Below are 23,314 nucleotides of genomic sequence, written 5' to 3' on the forward strand. Positions count from 1 at the left end.
ATAGTGACCAAACCAAAGATCAAAGAGGAACTTGGAGGAAACAGATTATACAGGGAGCGAAAGAAAATAAAGCAAACAAAATAAAAACACTCCATAATATCCTCAGAAATAAGGATTATATAATCGGGAAATAAGAACAGGACTATTAAAAAAAGGACTGTTCAGAGCACAAGGAAGAGCTCTTAAAATTAAACTGCAAGGGCAGGAAAACCATTTTAATTGAAAGTATTGAAAGGTTAAGAGAATCTCCAGAAAGTAAAATAAAAAGTCAAAGTGATAAAAGTGGAGAGATAAAGAAGAAAAGTAAGGAATGAGTCCTGTAGATTCAGTACTGGGTAACAGGAATTCCTGAAGTAGAGAAAAGAAATTGGAGGGGATAAAATTTTCAAATATTTAAATAAGTAGAGAAAATATCCCAAACCTGAAGAACTAGAACTTCTGGAATTGCAAGTATTTACCCAGTAGCAGCTCAATAAATGAAAGAAGGACCATACTTAGTGGTTTGCATTTTTAGAAACCTGAGGAAAAGGAAAGGATCCTAAAAGTTTCCAGAGAAGAAACAGGTTATATCCAAAACATTAGTATTTATAATACTATCGAATTTCTATCTAGCAACTCTGTGTGCTAGAAGACAGTGGACATGGCCTTCAAATTTTTGGGGGGAAAAACATTTACTAACTTGAAATGCTATATTTGATTATGTATGTGGATAAAAATATTCTATATGTTAAATATATAGATAAAATAAGGACATTTCAGTCATTCAAGATCTCAAAAAATTCACTTCCTGTATACCTTTTATTAGGAAATCATTGAAGTCTGTGTTCCACCTAAATCAGGAATAAACCATAAAAGAGGGAGAAAAAGGAAACAGATGCTCAGTGAAGGGGAGAGAGCAAGGAGTCCCAGAGATGAAGGGAAAGAGTCATCCCTGGCAAAGTGTCAGCTATTGAGCAGTCTAGAGAGCAAACAGTCTCAGCTGGAACAGGAGAAAACCCCTGAGGAATGTCTCCAAGACCAGAGTGAAATTGATAGATTACCTGAAGTGTTTGAACTTATTTAAGAGGAGACTCACAGCTCTGTTGAAGGGTTTGAGGGCGAATTAGTTAAAAATACATAATAAATACCAAGCCAAAAAAATTGAAAGAAAGTATAAGAGGAAGTAGTAATTGTTAGTTCCAGAGAAAAGAAAAAATTGTACAAGAAAGGAAATTAACTATTCCATATGATCCAGCTGTATATGTTTTTTACTGAGTAATAGCACTGCTAGCACTGAATATTGATTTGAACAAAAATTGTGATTTATATTGGGAGGATATTGGGATATATTGGGAGAAGGGAGGTACATATGTGTTGGTGGGGGAAGCAGCAGAAGAGCGTGCTCAGTGATGAGAACACGGAAGAAATGGGGGTGTAGTTTAGTCTTTAAAGAATTTGGTTAGTAAAGGGAAGGGAAAAAACAGGAGGATAGTTGGAGAGGATCACAAGGCCAAAAATAATTTTTCAGAATGGAAGAGATTATAAAATATTTGTAGCTTGAGGAGTTGAATTTACTGGAAAGGGAGAAAGAAGGGTTCCTTAGATAGTGAGATCCCAGAGAAGGCAGTGTGGTGTAGGTCATGAGTTTGGAAACAAGTGGTGAGGTTAGCCTTGCAGAGCAGTCAGTGGGGGGGCAAATGGGCAATGACACAGAGGTTTGTGATATACTCACGAGAGAAAAAAACGAGAGGCTTTTGGGACTTTGTGTGGGATAGCATTGTCATCTTCAGAAAGGAAAGACTTAGGGAGGATGCTTAGTGGATGGGTTTAGAGTCTTTGAGGAGATAGAAAAGGTACAGGATAAATAAGTAAGGAGTGTGGTGTAGTAGGTCAGTCATTCAGCCCAGTTCTTAGCACCTAGAAGGCATTTGGGAGTTGTGTTGAAAGAATGAACAACCGACCAGAAGGGCTGTGTTAGAGGCTGTGTTTGGGGGAGTGGGGGGAAGCAGGTGAACAAAGGATCACAGCTGCTGGCTAAACCTTACAGAGCTGCTGGGAAGGAGCACCTGGAAGGGAGGAGGAGGAAGTGCCAGGAAATATCAGAAAATGCTTCCTAAAAAAGTAACTTTCAACCAGTTTTTGAAGGTGAAATGGATGTTCACCAGAAAGACAGGATGAAGATGGGCCTTCCAGGCAGAGGTGCTGAATGTCAGCACTGAGTGGAAGTTAACTGGTATAATTTGTAAAGGAACCAGTTTTGTAACTTTCTCCAGCTCTGCACTCCAGGAGCTGAAGAGAAAAAGAGAAGGGTTTGGCAAGACAGGAATGTCCTAAGGACAAGTTGGTGGTGAGCAAATCTAGGACATTATGGAGGAAAGTCCCTGAAATGCCTGCGGGTGAGCCTCTGAATAGACTCCGAGGAAAGAGAAGAACCACAGAAGTAGACCTGACAATGAGGACTCCTTACAGATTCATATGGAGGGAGGGAGTGGAAGAGGCACTTATGGTCGGAGGCGGATTTCAGAATTCATGGACCTCGGTGTGGAGCGGTCCAGATGGATGGCGAGGCCCAGCATCCGGTCCTGCCCATCTCCTCCCTGAAGCAGGAAGGAGATGGATCTTTTGTCTAGGATGGGTCTAGAGTATCTGATGCCTTTAAACTGAGTTAAGTGCCCTTCCTTCCTTGTTTCGTTGCATTCTCACACTGTATTTTAATTGACTAGTTTTTGTTTGTCTTTCCCACCAATCCGTAAGTTTTCTGGGGGGCAAAGACTGTCTTCTTCCCCATTACCTCAGCACAGCACCTAGCATGTAGTATGTACCCAATAAATAATTTGTTGAATGAATGAATGGTAATGGGAGAAAGGTGAGGATATGGTGTAAGTTTTATGAATAAAAGTACTGAAGCTCCTGAAAATGAGGTCAAGGGGGAGGAGTGGTGGGGATCATCAAATTAAGTTCAAAGTGTTCAAGACATTTGTAGAAAAAAGAAATTAAGATGCGAAGGGACTGGAAGTGGACTTGAGAAAAACAGGAAGTGGCAATAAGGAGCAGTGATCTTTCTGGACCGTTTTTATTGCCTTCTGAGATGATGAAGAGTGAGAAAAGGTATGAACCCTGGTGAAGGAGGTAGTATCTTCTGGGGAAAAGCATTTTAATTAATACTTAAAAGAATGAGCAGAAATATGAAGTATATGTAAGGCAGAAGACCAGGGCTTCTAGGCAAGAAGGGACATTATATGTAAAGGCACAGAGGGGTGAAGAGTTGGTGTGTGCTCCACCAGGGGTTCAGAAGGGGTGAGTGAGGCAGGGGTGATAATAAAGATCACTTAGGCAAATGAACTGAAATTTTATCCCTCAAGACCAGGTGATAGAGTGCCACTGAAGAATTTCAAGGAGAGTGATGTGATCATGTTCGCATTTCACAAAGTCCATTTGATGGAAGTGGTTTGGAGGATGGATTGAAATGAGATGGGACCCAGAAGCACAAAGGCTAGTGAGAAGGTTTTTGTAGCAGTGAGATTTAGAGAATCTGGCTTTAACTATGGCAGTTAAAGAGGATAAAGAAGGGATAATGGGTATGAGAGCTGTTTAGAGGTAGAAGCCACTGTACTTGGTGATTAATAGGATGTGGGGTTAAGGAAGGAAGGTGGAGAACCTATAACCTTGACTGTAGGTTTCCTGTTTAAGGATCTTGGTGAAGATGGCACCATTTACAGAGATAGGGGATATAAAAAGGAGTGGAAATTTAAGGCCAAAGATGATGTTTCATTTTGGACCTATTGGGCCATCCAAGTAGAGACCCAAATATGCAAAATATGAGGGCTGCAGTTAAAGATTCGAAAGCCAGTATAGGGGAGGTTGTTGAAGCTATGGGGTTTTGTTTTGTTTTAATTTTTGGCTGCATTGGGTCTTCGTTGCTGCACACGGGCTTTCTCTAGTTGCGGCGAACGGGGGCTACTCTTTGTTGTGGTGCACGGGCTTCTCATTGCGCTGGCTTCTCTTGTTGCGGAGCACAGGCTCTAGGCGCGCGGGCTTCAGTAGTTATGGCGCATGGGCTTAGTTGCTCCACAGCATGTGGGATCTTCCCAGACCAGGGCTCGAACCCATGTCCCCTGTATTGGCAGGCGGATTATTAACCACTGAGCCACCAGGGAAGTCCCAAGCTGTGGGCTTTTTGATTATTATTTCTTTTCATTATTGTGCTAATTAGAAATGGTTATAGATAAGACTTTTTAAAAATAAATTTATTTATTTATTTATTTTCGGCTGCAATGGGTCTTTGTTGCTATGCGCAAGCTTTCTCTGGTTGCGGCAAGCAGAGGCTACTCTTCGTTGCGGTGCACGGGCTTCTCATTGCGGTGGCTTCTCTTGTTGTGGAGCACGGGCTCTAGGCACGTGGGCTTCAGTAATTGTGGCACGCGGGCTCAGTAGCTGTGGCTTGTGGGCTCTAGAGCGCAGGCTCAGTAGTTGTGGCGCACGGGCTTAGTTGCTCTGCGGCATGTGGGATCTTCCCAGGCCAGGGATCGAACCCATGTCCCCTGCATTGGCAGGTGGATTCTTAACCACTGCACCACCAGGGAAGTCCCTAGATAAGCCTTTTTAAAAAAAACTACTAAGCAGAGGCTAAGTCCACAATGTAGAGCTCTTTAACTGGGGAGGATTTTTAAAGGTCAAAAATCAAGAAATTTTCATAATATATATAAGTGGGAGAATAGTCATTCTTTGAGAAAATGATTACAAGGAACTTTAATAAATTTAAACAATGTGTCATCTTTTTTTTTCTAATTAAAGCATAACATTTATTTGTAGAGTTAAGTGCATAAAATGTACAGTTCAGTGATTTTTTTTTTCCGCGTATGTGTACTTTCTTGTAACCACAACCCAGATCAAGATCATCTCCAGCTCCTCATAAAGTTCCCTTTGCAACATTATAACCATGTTTTTTCTTCTGGAGGTTTAGATCACTGTGTAAATTTAGGATGGAAGAATCCTCCCTCTCCTTGGCAAAATCTGGTAGGCTGCAGAATCAGGAAGTCCGTAGAGAAGAATAAAAGTCGAAACCTGGTTTGAATTTCACAGTATGCAGTATGTGTCTTTTATTATTCTTGCTTACACTTCCTCCAGTTTCTCCTTTTAATGGAAATAAAGTAAACCTCTCGATTTTTCTGTTCTTTTTGAAACGTAGCCTCTTAATACTATTCCATCTTCTCCAGTATTTCTGAGAAATGAAGACTGCAGAGGGTTGCAGAGCTGGAAAGCCTTTTGTTTTATTTGGGTTTCATTATGGTGTGTATCTATGTTACTGTTGTCTGTCTTCCAGATTACTAGGTTCTATAAGAAATGGACGGTATTTTTCTAAGTAGGGAATAATCCTTGAATACATTTGTTGATATCTATCTCCTTGAATACTTCTGTTTGATATTTTAAGATTATGCCTTTTGGGGAAGTTTTCATAGGACTGATAGTCCCAGTTTGTGGAGGTAGCTCTATCTCTGTACTTATCTTCCTTTATTGATCAGTAAACCATCTGGAATAGTAAAATGCTTTCTTTTTCCTTTGAAAATTTGCATTGAGAAATAAACCATACATATAAAAGAGAAAAGAAAAACATACAGTTAAAAGAATAATCATAAAATAAATGCCCATATACCTACTACATAGGCCAAGAAATAGAATTTAACCATACCCCAGAAACCACCATGTGTCCCTTCCTGATCGAATCCCTCCTGCCCAACTCCCTAAGATACTAATTAGCTTAAGTTTTGTAATAGTTATTCCCTTTTCTTTATAGTTTTATAAACCATAAATATACATATATGTCTATATATACACATATATGGCTTAAAAATGTATATATTGGAATTTTATATTAATGGATTTAAACTGTGTATGTATTCTTTTGTGACTTGCTTCTTTCACCTAGTATTGTGTTTTTGTAACTCATCCAGGTTGAGGTGTGTTTCTGTAGTTCATTCATTTTCATGCAGTATAATATTCTATTGTCTTAAAACACCATAGCCTATTTATCTACTTTATAGTTGATGAATGTTTATTTTTTTTTCCTGTTAAAAATAATGCTCCAAAAAATATTTTTGTATATGTGCAGAAGTTTCTCTAGGGTATGTACCTAGAAGTGCAACCACTGGTTTGTACAGTAAGTACATAGTCAAGTGTACTAGGTAAGGGCAAACTTATTACAAGTAGTGGCACCAATTTTCCCTCCCACTGGGAACGGATGAGAGCTGCTGTTGCTCTGCACCCTTGTCAACACTTGGTATTGCCCAACTTTTTAATTTTAGCCAGCCTGGTGGTTGTGAAATGATATCTCTTTGTGGTTTTAATTTGCATTTTCCTGATTGACAGGAGATTGAACATCTTTTCATAAGTTTAGGGCCATTTATGCGTCCCCCTCAGTGAAATTCCTACTCAATAATTTTGTAAATTTTTCTGGTAGGTTGTCTTCTTCTTACTGATTCATAGCAATTCTTTATTATATTCTGGATGCTAATCTTTTGTCACAATTACGAATTGCAAATCAGCATGCTTCCTTTTTTATTCTGCAAATCTGGTCACCCAAGCAGAGATGCCATAAGCAAACCTGGAGAGTGAAAACCACTGGCTGAGGCTTCTGTCCTAGGCAGTATAGTGAAATGCCATGCGGTTCTGTAAGCACAGGCCCTGGCACTTTGGAGTGATTGCATCTTAGTTACTGACTACTGCTGACTTGTGGTACTTGCCTTTGCAGGTGGAACAGGAGGATTTTGTAATGGAAGGGCATGGCAAGACTCCACCTCCTGGTGAAGAAAGCAAACAGTGAGTTACAGTTTATTTAAAAAGGGTCTTATTACAGATCTTCAGAAACACTTTGGTTAAACATGCTGAGAGCATGTTTGCAAGGGATGTATATGTTGGGCACATTGTGGAACTCACGAATTGCTTTGGTGGCTGTTAATGCATTGCTTCTATTTATAGACAGACTAACTGGAGGGACAAGAAAGTTGGCTTTGTAGTTTTTCACACTTGACTAATCAAAATTTATGTCACGCTTTAGCAAAGGCTTTAAGGCTTAGGATGTTCCAAACTGAACTAACTCAGTCTGGTTGATTTCCAAAGACAGCGTAAAATGGTATATCCTTTTCTTAGCAATGTCTTCATGAAGTGAACTTAATTAATAGACTGTTACCCTGCATTCCAAGTGTGAACTCATTTGAATAATACTTCCTGAAATTCTATTCCATTAGTTACTTATACTTCTGATCTTTGTTTAAATAACAAATTGTTTCCCTAAAGGAACAGGAATTATAAATAATATAACTTAGCCAACGTTCTAAGTAATTCAGGATGTCTCCTCTAACTTTTTTTTCTTTTTTATAAATTTATTTATTTGTATTTTATTTATTTTATTTTTGGCTGTGTTGGGTCTTCGTTGCTGCGTGGGCTTTTCTCTGGTTGTGGCGAGCAGGGCCTATGCTTTTTTTTTTTTTTTTTTTTTTTTTTTATTTATGGCTGTGTTGCATCTTCGCTGCTGTGCACAGGCTTTCTCTACTTGCGGTGAGCGGGGGCTACTCTTCATTGCAGTGCGCAGGCTTCTCATTGTCGTGGCTTCTCTTGTTGCGGAGCACAGGCTCTAGGTGCGCAGGCTTCAGTGGTTGTGGCACATGGGCTCAGTAGTTGTGGCTCCCGGGCTCTAGAGCGCAGGCTCAGTAGTTGTGGTGCACAGGCTTAGTTGCTCCGCGGCATGTGGGATCTTCCCGGACGAGGGCTCGAACCCGTGTCCCCTGCATTGGCAGGCAGACTCTTAACCACTGCACCACCAGGGAAGCCCGGCGGCTACTCTTCGTTGCAGTGCGTGGGCTTCTCTCGTTGTGGAGCACAGGCTCTAGGTGCGCGGGCTTCAGTAGTTGTGGCACGTGGGCTCAGTACTTGTGGCTCACGGGCTCTAGAGCACAGGCTCAGTAGTTGTGGCACACGGGCTTAGTTGCTCTGCGGCACGTGGGATCTTCCCGGGCCAGGGATCAAACCCGTGTCCCCTGCATTGGCAGGCAGATTCTTAACCACTGCGCCACCAGGGAAGCCCCTCCTCTAACTTCTTAAGGAGTGATAAGTTTTAAATCTGAAATTGAGAGTCCTCTAGGTAGGTTTTGTGTGGCAGTGAGTAGATTTTTTCCTCCCTCTGTCACAGAACTTGAAAAATTATGTTGCAGAGCAGAGTGGTGTTTCATATGCCCTTTTAAAGGAAAAACAGTTAAGACTGGCTTAAAGTACTGACATAACTATTTTTTATTCAGACAGTAGTCTTCTAAGTTGAATGGGACAGTGAGTGATTCATGGAATTTACAGAAAATCTGTAGAGAGAAACTCTTTTCTCTCATCTTTTTTTTTTTTCCTAGAAAATAATTTAGTTTTGGTCTGTCTTATGAAAATTATGTCTCTGAAACCCTTAGGAATGAATTATGCAGAATATGCTATGCTGCCCTGAGGCCAGGTTCATTAAAGGAGAATGTTTGTGTTGTATTTGTTGTGAATGGAAACCAGGATATTTTCACAGCTGGTTTAATTTGCTAACCAGGCAGTTTTAAAAATAGCTTACAATATAAATCCTAACTTTGCTGTATTCTGTCAAATGCACTTATATTCTGCATGGGCAGATGGAATCAATTCATCTTTAGCAAGATAGAAAGCCAAACAACTAGTCCCAGTAGAGGGAACTAGGAACACTTCAGTTGCCCTGCCCCCATATCCACTCCCCCCTCCCAGACTCAGGTCAAAGGTATTATAATATAAAAATCATAGCTCCCATTTGACGAGGGTTTTCTGTGCACTGAGAACTTTGCTTAAGGTGCTGTGTATGTTATTTCCAACCCTTACAGTGTCTCCACTTCAGGTATTGGGGTCGGTAACTTGCCCATGGTAATGCAGCTTGAAACGGAAGTTAGGATTTGAACTGGATCTTTCTGACTTTAAAGTGTTTTATAACATCTCTTGAATGCAAATTCTTTGCCAACCTTGGGATCTATGTTCCTGAAAAGTATTGTGTCTAGCAAAATTGCAGCTGTCAAGATCAAAGTCTCATGGATAAGAGTGAGTTGGGGGAAACAGTGAAAATGGCATAAAGCCTATTTTTAAAACACAGATGAAGGTTCTATTCTCTGAAGGGTATCCATTTCCCAAACAAACCAGTCTTTATCTTTAAAAACCTGCTCCAGTAACCCCTATCCTGAATCAGCTTCTTTAGGTATTCAGGAAACATTGCTGGGATAGATTCTCCCACAAGTTTTATGTTATACAAACTGTACTTCTTTTAGAGAACTTAAAACAGCCCCAGCAGACTTGAAACGTCATGGGTTGTATCCTTACCATTCCTCTTGATTGTTTTGTTTTCACAAATCTCTGACTTTTCACAGATTAATCTTGTTTTATTTTGTTTTGTTTTTTAGTGGGAAGGAGTTGTTTGTTTTTTTCTGGGCTTGGTCTGCTATCATATATTGAAATGATAAAGCAGAAATGAATCTTCTCTCTGGGGCTTCCTCCGATAGACCTGCCCACCTCCTCTGTGGGAGTGGGGAGCAAAGGTGCTGTGTTCTTTTGTTTGAGGCAACAGAAATAAAAAGAGTGAAAAAAGTTTTTATTTTTTATTTTTTGTATCTCAGAACTGCAGTTAGCAAAGGATGATTGAATCCTGGGTAGTAGGATCTAGGAACTGAATACTACATTCTAGATCCTGTGAGTGACACATTGCTGAATAACTTATGAAATTCCCATCCATTCTTTTTTTTTTTAATTATAAAAGTAATACATGGTTGTCATAAAACATTCAAATAGTAAGTGTGGATTTAGAAGTAAAAATGAGACTCTTCTTTTACCCTCCTTCCCTTCCTCATCTTCTTAAACATTTTCTGTATATTTAGAAAAAACAACTAAATAGATTTTTTTCCTAATATAATTCTTCTGAGACTTGCTTGTTTCATCTGACATCTTTTGCAGTCTATTTCATTCTTTTAAACATCTGCAAAACATTCTGTTGAACTGATGTACTATAGTCATTCTTCTCTAATAAATATTTTGGTGGCCTTCGCTTCTTTGATTATTACAAATAATACTTTATTGAACATACTTATTCTTATATCTTTATACACAGGTGTATTTCTGTAGAATAGATGTCTAGACATGGAGCTGTTTGGCTCATGGGCATGTTTATTTTTTTACAAGGAGGTAGCTGCTATCAAATTACCTTTCAAAAGAGCTATACCAGTGTTCATTTCCATCAGCAGTGAATGAGAGTGCCCATTCCTCCACACCTTTTTTTTTTTTTTTTTTAAACCAGCAAACGCGAGTTTATTCAAGAATAGCCAGAACTGCAATCCGGGATACGTGAAATATGGCGGAGCATAGGCAAGGGCAGAGACAAGGAAGGGGAACTTGTTTTTATAAGGAAAAAAGGGGGAGTTGGGAGGGGCTGAAGTAACCAAAGAGTCCATTGGAGGAAGCTGAGAATCCAAAGTATGGAAGCTTCTCATTGGTTGGACTGCTAGTCTCTGATTGGCTGGGCTGTGGTCCCGCAAGAGAACTTTTCTTCTTCTGGCTGGGTAGTGAAGTAAGCAGCATCTTCCTGCTGGAGACGGAGGTGTACATCTCTTCCTATTCAGAGTGATTGAAGATGCGTGGGGGGGGTTTGAGAGCTACCCCTACAGGCCTGTTGGGACTCCAATTTTAGCTGAGGTTTATGAATTCCACACCTCCATTCAATGTTTCCATTCATTCAGATCCATTCTCTGATTCGCCCTATTGGTAGGTGTTCCTCACAGTCATTTTCCTCAGAAATGTCAAGATCCAGTTCTCAATTATAAAATTCTTTTAAGTTTCTCAAGGTTAAACTCACACTCTCTTTCTTATTGTTGGATTCCCATTCGGCCCATGGGAAGCAGATTTTAGAGTTTACCTTGATGAGTGAAAAAATGTATTGATCAAATAATTTCTTTTTTTTTTTTTAACATCTTTATTAGAGTATAATTGCTTTACAATGGTGTGTTAGTTTCTGCTTTATAACAAAGTGAATCAGTTATACATATACATATGTTCCCATATCTCTTCCCTCTTGCGTCTCCCTCCTCCACACCTTTGATGACAATAAAATTATTTATCTTTGAATTTTTGCCACTCTAATATTTTATTGTTTTAATTTGCACTTTTATGCTTACTAATAAGATGGAATGTCTTTTGTTCGTTTATTGGCCATTGATTTTTATTTCGTGTTACCACCCTATTTACCTACGATTCCCATTTTTCTTTTGGATTGTTTTGATAGTTTTGTAGGAGCCCTTTGCAAAGTGTAGATATTAACCTTTGTCTTTTGGGATGTTCTGAATATTTTCTCCCAGGCCTTATCTTTTAACATTGGGGTATCTGTCATACTAATAAACCATTTACATTTTTATGTAGTAAAATCAGCCTTTATGGCTTCTATGTTTTGTGCTTTCCTAAAGAAGTCTTTCCTACCCTAACATGATGAAATGTCCTGAGTTTTTCTGCTGTATTTTTCACTTTTATACCTTTAACTGAACTGGTACTCATTTTTGTGTATGGTATGAGGCAAAGATCTAACTTAATTTTCTTCTGAATTGGTTTCCAAAATGGCTCTCATTCATTGGTATTAGCTTGTACGGAGAGCCTTTTTCACTTACGGAGGCAGGTGGAGCACAGGGATTATATAACTCGCTCAAGGTCACAGAGCAAATTCTAGTAAGGATTAGGTCTAAAATTATTTCTGTTAGCTGATCTGTGCCACTTTCCTTGTTTCTTCATTTAACATTTTTACCATAGGTTCTGGAAGTCTTGAAAAAATTATTTTATTTCTGTGATGTTTATTTCAATGGAATAAGTTCTATTAATAGGTAGATTAAGGTAGCTATGCATGTAGAAAGCTTCTTGAAAAAATAATTGCCTTTTGATATTGAAAAATATTTGTGCTAAATTGTTAATATTTAGATCAGTTGTGCTGATTTCTGGTGTACATGTGAATAAGATTTAGTAGAATGTATAGCTTTAAACATTTGTCTGTATATATTGTCCCAATATTATTGCTTTTTAATGAGGTTTATTTACTATTAGTGTATCTAATATAATCATTTTTCTGAGGATATTCACTTTATGAGCTATTGAAGCAAATCAGACAAACCAAGGTTATTGCCATATATAATTACTACACTAAACTCACACAGTATTAATCACATGATGTGTTTGACACAGGGATAAATATAAAACTATTACAGCTTTTTAAAACACAACATGAGCAGATACTTGCTCATAGATTGTGTTTGATCATGCTTATTGAAAGCTCATTCCAGATAAAATGTTTCTACCCAGGCAGGATTTTGATTTGGTTTTATTTATGATACAAGTGGTGGTCTAGTTATTTGTGGGCATATCATTTCTTGTAATTTTTTTTTTTTTAGATAAACCCACGCACATATGGTCATCTATCTTGTAAATTATTTTGAAGTTAGATATCAGTTTTGGTATATTAACAAGATGAGTTTGGCCTCTTTTTCATTTCCTCCTTTAAAAAAAATTTTAATATAGCTTATAAACAAATCTAAGCTTTACATCATGCTGAAATTCACTCATATTCTCAAAAGATATTTGCTTTTAACCTACTAAAATAATTCAATTTTTCTAGTAAGTTTTTATCGATTGAATTTTCTTAATTCTTTTGGTTCATTTTATGAAAGGTCATCATTAAAAACAACTCTCTCGGGGGCTTCCCTGGTGGCGCAGTGGTTGAGAGTCTGCCTGCCAATGCGGGGGACGTGGGTTCGAGCCCTGGTCTGGGAAGATCCCACATGCCGCGGAGCAGCTAGGTCCGTGGGCCACAACTACTGAGCCTGCGCGTCTGGAGCCTGTGCCCCGCAACAAGAGAGGCCGCGACAGTGAGAGGCCCGTGCACCGCGATGAAGAGTGGCCCCCGCTCGCCGCAACTAGAGAAAGCCCTCGCACAGAAACGAAGACCCAACACAGCCAAAAATAAATAAATAATTAAAAAAAAAAAAAAAAAAAACTCTCTCAAAGCAGGATCTCAAAGAGATAATTTGCACACACATATTTATTGCAGCATTATTCATAATAGCCAAGAGGTGTAAGCAACCCAAATGTCCATTAACAGGTGAACAGATAAAGAAAATGTGGTATATACATACATGGAATATTATGAAGCCTTAAAAAAGAAGGAAGTCTTGTCACGTGCTACAACATGCATGATCCTCAAGGGCATTATGCTAAGCAAAATAAGCCAGTCACAAAGGACAAATACTGTATTATTCCACCCATATGAGGTATCTAATGTAGTCAAAATCATAGAAATACAAAGTAGAAAGGTGGTTGCCAATGGCTATGGGGAGAGAGGAGAGAGAATTAGTATTTAATAGGTATAGAGTTCAGGATGAGAAAATTCTAGTGATCTGTTGCAAAGCAAAGTGACTATACTTAATACCACTGAACTGTATACTTAAAAATAGTTAAGATATAAAATTTAATGTTTTTTACCATAATAAAAAAAAATAGCAGCCAAATTGAAATGTACCTTAAATGTAAAATATAGCCTGGATTTCAAAGACTTAGTACAAAAAAAGAATGTAAAATTAATAACTTTTATATTGTTTGTTTATTTATTTTTTGCACTTAAAAAGCATTTAGGTCATTTGTTGGCATTAGGAGAGCATTCCTTTAAATAAGAGAAAGGACTCTGAACATTAAAACCTCATCCATTTTATGAAAACTTGAGACCAAACTCTTCATCATCTGTAAACTGCTTAATCACGAACAGGAGCAAGAATTTGAGTTAAATAAATTAAACCAAACTGTCCGTCTACAAGAAAATGAAAGGAAAGCTGGGGGGCGGAGGAAGAAAATGAAGGGAAAGCTGAGGGTGGGGGAGCACCCCCCCAGAGTCCTTGCTTTCACACTACAGTGTTTCAGGTACAAGAATCCAACAGTTGGGACTTCCCTGGGGGTCCAGTGGTAAGACTCCCCCTTCCAGTGCAGGGAGTGAGGCTTCCATCCCTGGTCGTGGAGCTAAGAGTCCACATGCCTTCTGGCCAAAAAACCAAAACATAAAACAGAAGCAATATTGTAACAAGTTCAATAAAGACTAAAAATGGTCCACATCAAAAAAAAAAAAAAAATCTAACAATTCCCCAGTGCAGCACAAAACCGCTTCCCATAAGGCAGTCATTTAATTATCAACTGTCCAAAGGCTAAGAAAATTTCGTGGAAAAGGAGCATACCCTTTGGCTCTGTGCGTGGCCTGTAGCTGAGGAGCCAAGTTCTTAAGAACCGATGATTGACTGCCATACTCTTGGGGAGAACGCCTTCATGGAATCTTAGGCATCCGTTCTCAGCTTCCCCATCTATAAAATGCGGCCCTGGCGAGGCAAGACCTGATAGGCTTCCTGATCGAAGCCTTCACACACCTCATTGTACTCCAGCACATGCCGCTTGATCTTGGACGAGTCAGCCCAGATGACGAAGTCCTACATGCTGCACGTGACAAGGAAGGTGGGGTCGGTGACCACGTCGGGCCGCTTGTGCACGTGGCCCTGCCCCATGAATGCCACGGCGGCCTGGAGGTGCTGCGCCAGGCGCAGCTCAAGGAGTACAGTGGGCAGGCTGCGGCGGCAGAAGGACGAGGCCTTGAGGAAATCGCAGAGCTCCAGTGATCCACATGTGGGCACTAGGCCGAGAGCATACTTGTCCAGCAGCGCTTCGGCCAGTCGCGCAGGCGCAGCTCGCGCGCTCAGCAAGGCTCAGCTGGTTGTAGCGTGTGTCGTCCTCGTACCGCTGCAAACGATGACACCGCGACACGCGCAGCTCCTGCAGGTTGTGATCGGTGGCCTCCCAGTTCAGGAAGACCATGTGCTTCAGCAGCTTCTGCTTACGGAATTTAAGCTTCCACACCATGGTGGCGGCTCGGATGCTCTATATTGTTTTATGTTGAGATGATAATCTGTTATATATGTTGTCTTAAAGCATATTAAAATTTTAAAAACCAAAAAAATCTCATTTAATAATGTATTTTATAGACAGTATCCCCCTTTTAGGGATTGTTGATATAATTAATTATATCATTTTCTATATTTCTACTCTCCTGGGGTGCTTTTTTAACTTCTCTTTCTAAGGGAGAATCTATTCTTGCATCGGAGACCTGTAAGGAAATCGAAGTGTTGAAGACAGGTTTATATTGATTCAGAGAGAAGAGTGTAATTTAGGGAGTCAGCACCACCCTTTATACCCCAGTGTGGTGTAATATGGTTTTGTGCTTGAGGTGCTGTTTTTTAAATGTCTTAACAACAATGTCTTGATTAAATTCTCTTCTTACTAATTACATTCTTCCCAACTTAAATTGTCTAGTTATAAAATGCCCTTTTAATTTTTCTGAATTGTTAATTATACAGACCTTTTGTAAGTTCTGATAGTTAGTCCTTACCGTTATTTCTGCTCCTACTCTAACTCCTGAACCTACAGTTCTCTCTTCCTAACATTCATCTTACACTGTGGTACAACTTTTAAAAGTTTATTCTTTCTAAATCTCTACAGTTGATAGCCCTTGTTTTATATTTGACTACCGAATTTAACACTAAACTCTTTGGGAACCATTCTTTTGGTGCTTATTTAAAGGCTTTGCGAGGCTCTGTAGCATTTCCTAAATACAGAGAAAATGAAAGTATTTCCAAATCACTCATTTTATAGATCATTATCTTCAAAACACAAACCTTGGTATTTGGCCATAGGAAAGGGTTTTTTGGTTTGTTTGTTTTTAACATTTTATTTTCTGTTTTCTACCATCAGATTTTCACCAACTTTTTTTTTCCTTTGGACCATTAAAATATATACATGTTGAAATAAACTTTTTAAGAAGTACCAAATTGAATGCTTTGTAAACTCAATCATTACTACACAGCAGTAAGCTGGACATCAGGAAAATAGTTGGATTTCTTTTTTTAATATTTATTTATTTGGCTGCACCAGATCTTAGTTGCAACACGTGGGATCTTCGTTGTGGCATGCAGGATCTTTTTTAGTTGCCGCGTGTGGGATCTTTAGTTGCAACATGTGGGATCTAGTTCCCTGACCAGGGATGGAACCCGGGCCCCCTGCATTGGGAGTGCGAGTCTTAACCACTGGACCACCAGGGAAGTCCCTGGATTTCTATATTATCTTTTCAGATTGTTTTTGGGAGAAAGGAAGTGAGAGTTATTTTCAAGTTTATTAGTATTTTGAAAATGCCACAAAGAGGTTCAATAGATAGTTATGCTCATGGAATTTTTGCTGCTGGGAATTTTAGTATAACCATAAACATTTTATACTAGGTCTTTGGGAAACTTTCAGTTGCTAATAAATTTTCTAATATACATTGAAGTCACTTAAAAAAATTAATTCTTTGAAAATATCTTTAAGTTCTAAACTCTATTTTATGAGGTTTTTCCTGTGTTTCATAATTGAAAATGACTAGACTGTGGATTGCTGCTACACTTACAGGTTAAAGTGGTGACTTTAAACAACAATGAATAGGGTAGCTCATGTGACTCTCAGAAAACTACAGTTAATTTAATAAAAGTCTTATTTATTTAGCTTATATTTTACTTATGGACAAATAATATGCTTTCATGGAAAAATATTACTTGAAAGGCAAAATGTAGTAAAATGTATTTGCACAGTTCCTTGAAATTGTTGTTTTAAGGCTGCTTTTTTGGAGACATTACTGTTATCGTATAGTTGTAAAATGTTTTGAAATACATAGCATTATGTAAATATAGATAACGAAATGCATGTTCAGTTGCAAGAATTTCCAGTGGTGTCATGAGGAGAAGGTAGTGTTTATTTCTCCCAAATTTTATGTTCACTGGAGGGTATGGACACAAGTCCTGCCCTAAGCACTGCGCCTTTCCTTTCCCACTGGGAGTCTGTGAACTGAGGTTTTGGCAGAAGTACGGGGTGGAGGGGGAGGGAGATTGTAGTAAAGAGGAGGTACAACATGATGGCAGGCAGTGAAAGGTCAGGCTAAGGCTTTTTGCTCTGTCTTCAGCTCTACAAGAACAGAAACTTTTGCCAACATGGTCACTGCCATTGGCACCAGAAAACGTCAATAAATATATACTGAATAAATGAAGATGTCAGTAAGTTTCCACAGACTGTTAAGAATCCCTGTTCTGCACACTAACTTTGAAAATCTGAAGTGGGGTAACTAAAAATCCTAACTTAAGAATATTTTATTTATTGTTAGCAGAAGAAAAGTGAATTGGTAACCTGTCACGTTTGACTTTATATTCAGTACTTTCTTAAATATATTCCAACAGATCCAGCTTTAACAGATTCTTCTCTTTAAGTGTCCCTACCTGTAAGCCAGTAGATTATTATTTTGCACAAAAAAAAAAAAAAAAAAAAGATTTTCTATGCAAGTCTGAACTCTTTCTTTGCTTCCAAGGGCCTCCATAAGATGCCTTTAGCCTACTTATGCATATTTTCTCTACTGTTTAAAGGATCTTCCTGCTCCTGCCCAGTGTCTCTCAGTAAGGTCTTCCATGCATATCTCGTTTCCTTCCCCCTCTCATGCCTTTGTTCAGGCAAAGAGACCCTTCTTTCTGACCAGGAGCAAATCTAGGTTTTGTGGGAATGCTCTTTAGGAAAAAGAAAGTCAGATAACCAACAAGGACCTACTGTATAGCACAGGGAACTCTACTCAATATTCTGTGATAACCTATATGAGAAAAGAATCTAAAAAAGGATGAATATACATATATGTATAACTGAATCACTTTGCTAACACAACATTGTAAATCAACTGTACTCCAATAAAATTTTTAAAAAAGAAAAAGAAAATTTCAAATACATAATTGGTACAAAAGTGAATATTTATTTACAATGAGGAAAGAAATCACAAAAATGGCAACTTAAAAGTTGACAAATACAAAATTCAGAAAAATAACATATTTATATTAATTTGTATTAATATTTGCCTAACACATTGCTGTAATGTTTTTTTCCCAACATTTTTTGGCTGCTTACTCTTTGATTGACCCTTCATATTACGACAATTCTGTGATATTTTCTAAAAAGAGATGGAGATAATTCAGTGTTTCCTATAGCATGGTTGACCAAAATATGTTGTTTGTTATTGATAGATTAGAGAAGTTCCTTTCATCTTCACAACCTGTTATTGGCTACATCATATAAATTTGTAAGATTGTTATCAATTTTGGGAAAACCTCAAGCAAATATCTTTTATAAATAAGCTATAAGATTGCAAGGCTTCATTTTTTTCTCGTATATTGACTACCCTGAAATACTCTTTGAATTGACACATTTATATCATGGTATGATCTGGCCCTGCACATTTCTGTCAGTATGCACAGTGAGTTGGCCCAGCAACATCTTTGTACACAGGATGGTTAATAGTAACTCAGCCATACAAGGAAGTGACTGAGAACCACATAAATATATTCCATTAAAACCAAAGGGAGTTCCCTGGGGGTACAGTGGTTAAGAATCCACCTGCCAATGCAGGGGACACGGGTTCGAGCCCTGGTCTGGGAAGATCCCACATGCTGCAGAGCAACTAAGCCCGCAAGCCACAACTACTGAGCCTGCCTGCCACAACTACTGAAGCCCTTGCGCCTAGAGCCTGTGCTCTGCAACAAGAGAAGCCACCGCAGTGAGAAGCCCATGCACCGCAGCGAAGACCCAATGCAGCCAAAAATAAATTAATTAATTAAAAAAAAACCAAAACCAATAGAATATCATCAACACAGCTTTCCCTTTAGGAATCCCCCAAATGCCTACAGCCACTCTTAACTCTATTGACAGAGGGGATCATGGTGGGGGGAAGTTGAGATGGAAAGAGGCTGTGGTTTTGACAATCTGTGTTAAGATTGTGAGGAAAAATACATTGTCTTTGCACATTTTTAAAAATAATTGGTCATTTGGAACAAAGTTGGAGAACTCACACTCCTAATTTCAAAATATATTACAAAGCTACAGTAATCAAAAACAGTGTGGTACTGGCATTAAGACAGGCAAATAGCCAAATGGAAAGAATAGAAAGCCCAGAAATAAACCCTCATATAAGGTCAGATTATCTTTGACAAAGGTGCTAAGACCATTCAGTGGGGAACAGAGAGTCTTTTCAACATATGGCAATGGGAATTTTCAATACCCATTTGCAAAAGAATGAAGTTGGACCCTTATCTTACACTATATACAAATATTAACTCAACATGGATCAAAGACCTAAGCCTAAGACCTACACCTATAAAACTCCTAAAAGAAAACATAGGAGAAAAGCTTCATGACACTGGACTTGGCAGTGGTTTTTTGGATATGACACCAAAACATAGGCATAAAAGCAAAAATAGACAAATGGAACTACATCAAAGTTTAAAATTTTTATGCATCAAAGAACACAGTCATAGAGTAAAAAGGCATTCTACAGATTGTGAGGAAATATTTGCAAATCATATTATCTAATAAGAGATTAATATCCAGAATATATGAAGAACAACTCAACAACAGCAAAAATCAAATAACCTGATTAAAAAATGTCCAAAGGCCTTGAATAGACATTTCTCCAAAGATGATAACATAAATGGCCTTTACGCATATGAAAAGATGCTCAGCATCACTAATCATCAAGGAAATGCAAATCAAAACCACAATGAGATGTCATTTCATACCCACCAGGACAACTACTATCAAAAAAAAAAAAAACAAAAAACAAAATAACAAATGTTGGCAAGGATATGGAGAAATTGGAACCTTTGTGCACTATTGGTGGGATTATAAAATGGTATAACTTCTATGGAAAACAGTGTAGAGTGTCCTCAAAAAATCAAAAATAGAACTACCAAATTATCCAGGAATCCCCTTTCTGGGTATGTATCCAAAAGAATTGAAAGCAAGGTCTTGAAGAAATATTTGCACACTCATATTCATAGCAGCATTATTCATAATAGCCAAGGGGTAGAATCAACTCAGGTGTCCCATTGGTGGATGAATGGATAAACAAAATGTGGCATATATAGGAAATGGAAATATTATTCACTCATAAAAAGATGGAAATCCTATTAAATGCTACAACATGGATGGAACCTTGAAAATATTATAAGTGAAATAAGCCAGTCACAAAAAGACAAATACTGTATGATCCTACTTTTATGAGGTATCTAAAGTAGTCAAATTTATATAAATAGAAAGTAAAATGGTGGTTACCAGGAGCTGCGGGGAGGGGGAGTTGTTTAATGGGTATACAATTTCAGACTTGCAAGATGAAGAAGTTCTGGAGATCTGTTTCACAACAATGTGAATATATTTAACACTGCTGAACTGTACACTTAAAAATGGTTAAGATGGTAAATTTTACATATTTTACTACAAGAAAAAAAAAAGAGATCATCTGGGCATAGTTTCAGGACCCCTCCTAGGGCTTTGGGAGAGCCCCATGAAAGTGAGGGGTCCTGCAGCTAAAGCTTCATTAGCTTCATATTGAAGCATCTGGGTTTTTTGCATTCTTCTGGTTTTGTTTTTTGTTTTACTTTTATTTGCATTTATTTTTGGGGGGCATTTATTCTGGTCCGTAAGTTTTTGTTTCTTCTGGAATATCTTTTTCTTCTGTGCAACCTCTTCTTCTGGTTTAGGAACAGTCTGTTCTTTTTCAGTAAGGATATCTCAATGTGGCAGGGAGAGCCCATGTATGGGTTGATCTGACCATGAGCTCTGTTAAGTCCTGCACCACGTCCTGGGGACTTCATTCACCTGGATGTGCTCAATGACCAGAGAATCTACTCCTAAGCCCTTAAGTTCAGCATTATGCTATGCATTATTGAGCATGTGCAGTAAAAATTCAGCACTCTTTTTGGGCCATGCAGCTCCACTGTTTGGCCCGGGCACACCTACCAACTCCACCATTGTAACGACAGGATGGCACACATTGCTGAAACATCTATTTTGACCATTCTGATTCTGTCCTTCCTTTGAAACTCAGCTCAAATGAGCTATAGTGTCTCAATTTTCTAACTCCTGTCTCTCTGAGGGTTGGAACCATATAGTTAACAATTTATCTTATACTTTCTTGTTGACTGTCCAGTGTCTTATCTCCTAATTATAGGATGTTAAGTGTTGTTTCTTTTGCATCTTATAAATACCCAGGTTAATAGTATTCATCTATTCATTCTTTTGCTTATTCATTTGGTCATTCATTCAGCAAACATTAATTGAATTCTTCCTATGTACTAGAGATAGAAATAATAACCATATACCCTGCCCTTAAGAAGCTCATAGTTTAGAGGGGGAAGCACCAAGTAAATGGGTAACAATAACAATAGGGTTTGAAGGCGCTTCCATAGAGGCATGTACAGGGTGCCGGGAAGCACAGAGGACACTGAACTCAAACAGAAGGTGTCAAGGAAGGCATCCTCCAGACGCAAATTTGACTTTTGAGGTTTGGTTCTAAAGACTCTGAGAATTTTTTTTTAGTGTTCCTTAAAAGGTCTGCTAGCATTCTAATTTATAAATGTGTAATAAGAGTGTAAATGCTAACCTTCTCCAAAGATTTTGGATTCTAGTTGTGTTAGAGATTCCACTGTAGTTTTGGCTACTATTTCTATCTATATACCTTCTGACTTTGTTGGGGACAAAAATTCTGAAAAAACTTAGTTCTTACATTTATTTCTCGTCAGCCTTCTTCATTGCTGTCGTTTGGTAGTGCTGAAGTTGATAAAACTTAGAAAAGCTTTTGCCTTTCCTCTGTTTTCTACACGACTAACTCCTACTGATTCTTTAAGACTCCGTTTAAAATCTTACCTCTCCTGTGTAACCTTTTCTGACTCTCAGCAGTTAGTTCTTTGTATTCTTATAGCGTAACTATCTATATATCTCTATTTATACTTTAATTATGGCAGTTACCATGCTATATTTTAATTATGGATTTACATGTCTCTGTCCTTCAAGGTGTTAAAATCCTCTTTGTACCCTCCTGGGCTTGGTTCTAGCACAGCATCTAATACATAGTAGATGCTTAAAAGATGGTTCTTGACTGAATGAACAGTGAGTTCAGAGTTTGGAGTCTTATTTTTGAAAGGGTGGATTGGCCTTACTATACTTCATGGTCACAGATTGCATTCTTTTTTTTCTTTTTTTTTTTTTTTTAATATTTACTTAATTGGCTGTACCGGGTCTTAGTTGCAGCACGCGGGATCTTTTAGTTGTGGCATGCAGCATATATATTTTTTTAAATAAATTTATTTATTTTATTTTTGGCTGCGTTGAGTCTTCGTTGCTGCGCGCGAGCCATCTCTAGTTGCAGTGAGCAGGGGCTACTCCTCGTTGTGGTGCACAGGCTTCTCATTGCGGTGGCTTCTCTTGTTGCAGAGCACAGGTTCTAGGAGCACAGGCTTCAGTAGTTGTGGTTCGCGGTCTCTAGAGCGCAGGCTCAGTAGTTGTGCCGCACGGGCTTAGTTGCCCCACGGCATGTGGGATCTTCCCGGACCAGGGCTCGAACCCATGTCCCCTGCATTGGCAGGTGGATTCTTAACCACTGTGCCACCAGGGAAGCCCCCATGCAGGATCTTTAGTTGCGGCATGTGGGATCTAGTTCCCTGACCAGGGATCGAACCCAGGCCCCCTGCATTGGGAACATGGAGTCTTAGCCACTGGACCACCAGGGAAGTCCCACAGATTGCATTCTTAACAACAACCAGTTATCTAACTTACGATAGAAGCCCCTCTACCACATCCATCTGATCCAGGCTATTCTCCCTCACCTAGAAGTCCACAGTTGCCTTCCAACTTGTCTCTGCTTTTCCACTTGGTCCTCTGTAGTGTATTCTCCATATAGAAGCCAGGATGAGCTTTTGAACACATAACTCTGAAACTGTCTCTCCTAAAGTGGTAGTAAGACCTCCATGGGTCCTTGGAATGTTTACTTTGGGAGGTTTTGGAGACTTTGTCCCACTTTATAGGAAACATATTAAAAGGTACCCTCATTCCCTATTTTTTTAAAAAAATATTTGTTTATTTAGTTGGCTGGGTTGGGTCTTAGTTGCGGCGCGTGGGCTTAGTTGCCCCGCGATCTTAGTTCCCCAACCAGGGATCGAACCCGTGTCCCCTGCATTGGAAGGCGGACTCTTAACTACTGGACCACCAGGAAAGTCCCTCATCCCATATTAAATACGTGGTTTTATTTATTTTTGCTATCGTACGTTAAAAGAATTTTAATAATTTTGCTTCTGAAATTGTTTGGCTACTAATAACTGACTTAATTTGTAATCACCTAAGATTTCTTAATGAT

At 38.7% G+C, this 23,314-nt stretch overlaps 1 protein-coding gene and 1 pseudogene across 7 annotated transcripts in view; one reads left to right on the forward strand and one right to left on the reverse strand.

The window, feature by feature from the left end:
• The window catches only part of TNRC6B (trinucleotide repeat containing adaptor 6B), a 263,413-nt gene that overhangs the window by 92,064 nt on the left and 148,035 nt on the right, over positions 1–23,314 (forward strand). For all 7 annotated transcript variants that reach the window (XR_009505462.1, XM_059937015.1, XM_059937013.1 and 4 more), the window contains one exon: positions 6,728–6,795. Coding sequence is in view for 6 of the 7 variants with exons in the window: in XM_059937015.1 (XP_059792998.1) it covers positions 6,728–6,795 (68 nt within the window). In the remaining variant the exon portion in view is untranslated. The remainder of the gene's footprint in view (positions 1–6,727; positions 6,796–23,314) is intronic.
• On the reverse strand, positions 14,385–14,934 carry LOC132372804 (U3 small nucleolar ribonucleoprotein protein IMP3-like; annotated as a pseudogene).

Source organism: Balaenoptera ricei, chromosome 10 (genome assembly GCF_028023285.1).
Source record: "Balaenoptera ricei isolate mBalRic1 chromosome 10, mBalRic1.hap2, whole genome shotgun sequence".
Lineage (NCBI taxonomy): Eukaryota > Metazoa > Chordata > Mammalia > Artiodactyla > Balaenopteridae > Balaenoptera > Balaenoptera ricei.